Raw genomic sequence first — 3,982 nt, 5'->3', positions numbered from 1 at the left:
GCTGAGGCAGGAGAATGGCGTGAACTCGGGAGGCAGAGCTTGCAGTGAGCCGAGATCACGCCACTGCACTCCAGCCTGGGTGACAGCCAGACTCCATCTCAAAAAAAAAAAAAGTTCTTTGCAGGCAGTATGCTTGGTGAAAGTCATCGCCATTCTCCATTCTCTATTAACCAGAGACACAATGCACTGTGGAAAGCTGCAGGAACCCCTGCCTGAGAAAGCTGGGGTATTGTCCAGGATTTCCCCCCTGAGACAGCCTGAGATATGGCCCCATGGGAAGGGAAAGATCTTACAGCCCCGCAGCCCCGCAGCTGTAAAGGGTCTGTGCTGAGGAGGATTAGTGAAAGAGGAAGGCCTCTATACGGTTGAGATAAGAGGAAGGTATCTGTCTCCTGCGCGTCCCTGGGAATGGAATGACTCGGTATAAAACCGATCATACATTCCATTTTGAGAGAGGAGAAAACTGCCTTATGGCTGGAGGCGATACATCATGGCGGCAACACTGCTCTGTTACTCTTTACTGCACTGAGATGTTTGTGTAAAGTTAAACATAAATCTAGCCTATATGCACACCCAGGCACAGCACCTTTCCTTAAACTTATTTATGACCCAGAGTCTTTGCTCACATGTTTTTCTGCTGACCCTCTCCTCACCTTCACCCTCTAGCCCTACCACATTCCCCTCGCCGACAAAGATAGTGATCAATAAATACTGAGGGACCTCAGAGACCAGCACCAGTGCAGGTCTTCACTTGCTGAGCGCTGGTCCCCTGGGCCCAATTTTCTCCCTCTCTACTTTGTCTCTGTGTCTTATTTCTTTTCTCAGTCTCTCAGTCTCCACCTTGCAAGAAATACCCACAGGTGTGGAGGGCAGGCCCCTTTCAGAGACGTCAGGGGAGAAAGAGCAGAGGACCATTTCTCTGCCCAATATCAGACCAACCCTACAAGTCCTCTGAGTGGGCCAAGCAGAAGGCGTTGGTCCAGGGTTTGGATGAAGAAGAGATTCCTGTGTGTTTGGCAGGCAGGCGAGACTGGGGGTGGAGGGGGCAAGGCAAAGAGGCTCTGAATGGACCCTGGGGAATGGACAGCTGTAGGTTAGAGGAGCGATTTCCAAAGTCCTGGATCAGCAGCAGCGGCAACATGACCTGGGAACTTGTTAGAAATGCAAATCCTCGGCCCTAGCCCAGACTTGCTGAATCAGAAACTAGGGGTGAGTCTGGTCATCTGGGTTTTCATAAATCTCCAGGTGACTGATCACGCTCAAGTTTGAAAACCATAAGTTAGATGGAAAGGAAAGGGGAGAGGCATCCCCATTCTGAGGTGTGCAAAGATGGTAGGGATGTGCGAGGAGGCTTTGGAGGAAAGAGAGGGCTCAGGGAGGAGATGGTGGAAGAAGGTATGGGAAAAGCATTTGGGGCTTGACTGTAAATCTTTTCATTTTTAGTTTAGATCCACTCTGTCACCCAGGCCAGAGTGCAGTGGTGCAATCATAGGTCATTGCAGCCTGGAACTCCTGGGCTCAAGTGATCCTTTCATGACAACACCCAGCTAATTTTTGCAGGCCATGATTGCAACTATTGACAGGCAGGTCGAAGAGCTGGAGCTTTGTCCTGGAGGTGATGGGACCCACTGCTGATTTTTGAGCAGAGATGTGACATGGTCTATGTAGAGCTTTCGGAAGCTTGATGTGGTAACTGGGGACCAGATGACATGGGATTGGAGCAGTGATTATAGGAAGGGCTCTGAGATAGCACCTCAACGGAGGGTTGGAGCAGTGCCCAGGTGTCTTTGAATCCAGGCCCAGGATATAAAGCGGGCTCAGAGAGGTGACTGCCTGGGGAAGGGGTCAGTATGCACCTGGCCCCTGCTGGTGAGACAGGATCTTGCCTCCAGACTTACTCTGTCTTCCAAGCTTGGTCCTTCTTTCCCCCAGTGGCACTTTTGTCATTGAAGTTTGGTGACGATCTGCCTACTCTGAAGTCCCACAGCACCCCGTTGACATGCTCCTGGGTGCGTTCCACCTTCTACCTTGTGTGTAGTGATTTGGTTTCTCAACTCTCCTCCACCTGCTTGAGCCCCCTGAGGACAGAGATGACAGTCTGGCCAGCTGTGTGGCCACCACAAGCCTGGCAGCAGCTGAGACAGACAGAGGACTTGGGATGGCTTTGGGTAACTTAAGCCAAATTGAATTGTATGGAGGAGGAAAAGTCACTGATTTCTTCTTTCTGTACTCACCATATTAATTCTGTTTCTAAAATGGGTCACTGAAGTGTGTGCACACACCCAGCTCTGGCATAGATGAAGCCAAGTCATCCCAATCCATGCTGTTCATCCCCCCGGGGCCCTGCCAGCCACTCTCCGCCCTGTCTGTGGCTCTCCACCAAGGGGCTGACAGCCACACATGGCTCATAGGCTCTCTTGCCCTCCAGCACCAACTGGGGTTGGCCAGTGGGAAGTGCCTGTCAGCGATGAGATGGAAGGGTGGGGGAAAGAGGCTGGGATATTTTCCCTACTCTATCCCTGTCCTGGGCATATTTTCTGTCAATAGCTGTGTGTTCATCCCCACCTGCAGCCCTGCCCCTCCACAACTTCTGTGGGGTGGCCCCTTATCCAGAGCGCAAGCACTCTCTGGGTTCCAGAAGTACCATTTTCACTTCCTCAGGACTCTTCTTGCTGTTAACTGTGTCTGTGCTTCAAGAAGTTGGTTGATTCCCTTAACCTCTATGAATAACCCCCTTTTTACAGTCTCTTGAACCATGGGAGGTGGATTGTGTTTCCTGCTGGGCACTAAGACACAATCCATGGAGAGGAATGGAGCACTCAGAAGGTATGGGGGATCGGTCCTCCTACTGGGGTTTAGGAGAAGATAAGAAAGTGACTCCATCCTTGTTAGCTGCCTCCAGTGACTCAATCCGCCTGGGAGAGGAGGTAGCCAGGGCTTAATATGTGGTAGGTGCTTGAGATAGACAGGTAGGTAGGTAGGTAGGTAGGTAGATAGATAGATAGATAGATAAAATAGATTAGATAGATTAGATGATAGATTGATAGATTAGATACATAGATTAGATAAATATACAGACAGATTAGATAGATGATGAATAAGATAGATAAAATAGATTAAGAAGGATGGATAGATAGATAGATAGATAGATAGATAGATAGACAGATAGATAGATAAATGATAAAGACAGACATAGAGGGCCGGACACGGTGGCTCACAGCTGTAATCCCAGCATTTTGGAAGGTTTAGGTGGGTAGATCACCTGAGGTCAGGAGTTCGATACAAGCCTGACCAACATGGTGAAAGCTTTCTCTACTAAAAATACAAAATTAGTCGGGCATGGTGGCATGGGCCTAGAATCCCAGCTACTCCAAAGGTTGAGGCAGGAGAATCACTTGGAACCCAGGAGGCGGAGGTTCAGTGAGCTGAGGTCCGGCCACTGCACTCCAGCCTGGGCTACAGAGTGAGACTCCACCTCAAAAAAAAAAAAAAAAAAAAAAAATGACCCCATATAGTAATTGGCTACTTAAGGTTCATGCATACAGAGTGCATATCATGCATGTACTTAAAATTATGGGAAGGAAGTGACACACGAGCACACAGAGGCCAGGAAACTAAGCAACTCACCTGTCAATCAAAAGGCACATACCAGCTAAAGATTAGGCAGCTTGAGGAAGAAGAGAAAAAAACACATACAAAAGGCATGAAATATAACAAACCAATGCTGACACCATTCGCAGGTCATCCTCGATCCATAGTGTATTGTACCGTGCTTAATAAACTTTTTGCTGTTTTGCTATTTGTGTGTGTCATGTCCAATTTTTTGTTTGTGGCACCAACAATTTGGGACTTCACAACATCAGCTGGTAACAAACTAAACTTGCACACCCCTAACTGGATGCTCGGAGATACACACCATGAAATGCTATGCCCAGGCCGGGCGCGGTGGCTCAAGCCTGTAATCCCAGCACTTTGGGAGGCC

General features: G+C 48.9%; 1 protein-coding gene across 6 annotated transcripts in view; it reads right to left on the bottom strand.

Moving 5' to 3' along the window:
- CD4 (CD4 molecule) overlaps positions 1-3,982 on the bottom strand; it is a 33,353-nt gene that overhangs the window by 24,058 nt on the left and 5,313 nt on the right. The window contains exon 2 of one of the 6 annotated variants that reach the window (XM_011952091.1): positions 3,628-3,667. The exons of the other annotated variants lie outside the window; for them this stretch is intronic. Within the exon in view, the coding sequence (XP_011807481.1) occupies positions 3,628-3,647 (20 nt within the window). The 5' untranslated portion in view covers positions 3,648-3,667. The remainder of the gene's footprint in view (positions 1-3,627; positions 3,668-3,982) is intronic. 6 annotated transcript variants of the gene reach the window in all.

Source organism: Colobus angolensis, unplaced genomic scaffold (genome assembly GCF_000951035.1).
Source record: "Colobus angolensis palliatus isolate OR3802 unplaced genomic scaffold, Cang.pa_1.0 Scaffold11, whole genome shotgun sequence".
NCBI lineage: Eukaryota > Metazoa > Chordata > Mammalia > Primates > Cercopithecidae > Colobus > Colobus angolensis.
This window is presented reverse-complemented; position numbering and strand designations above follow the sequence as displayed.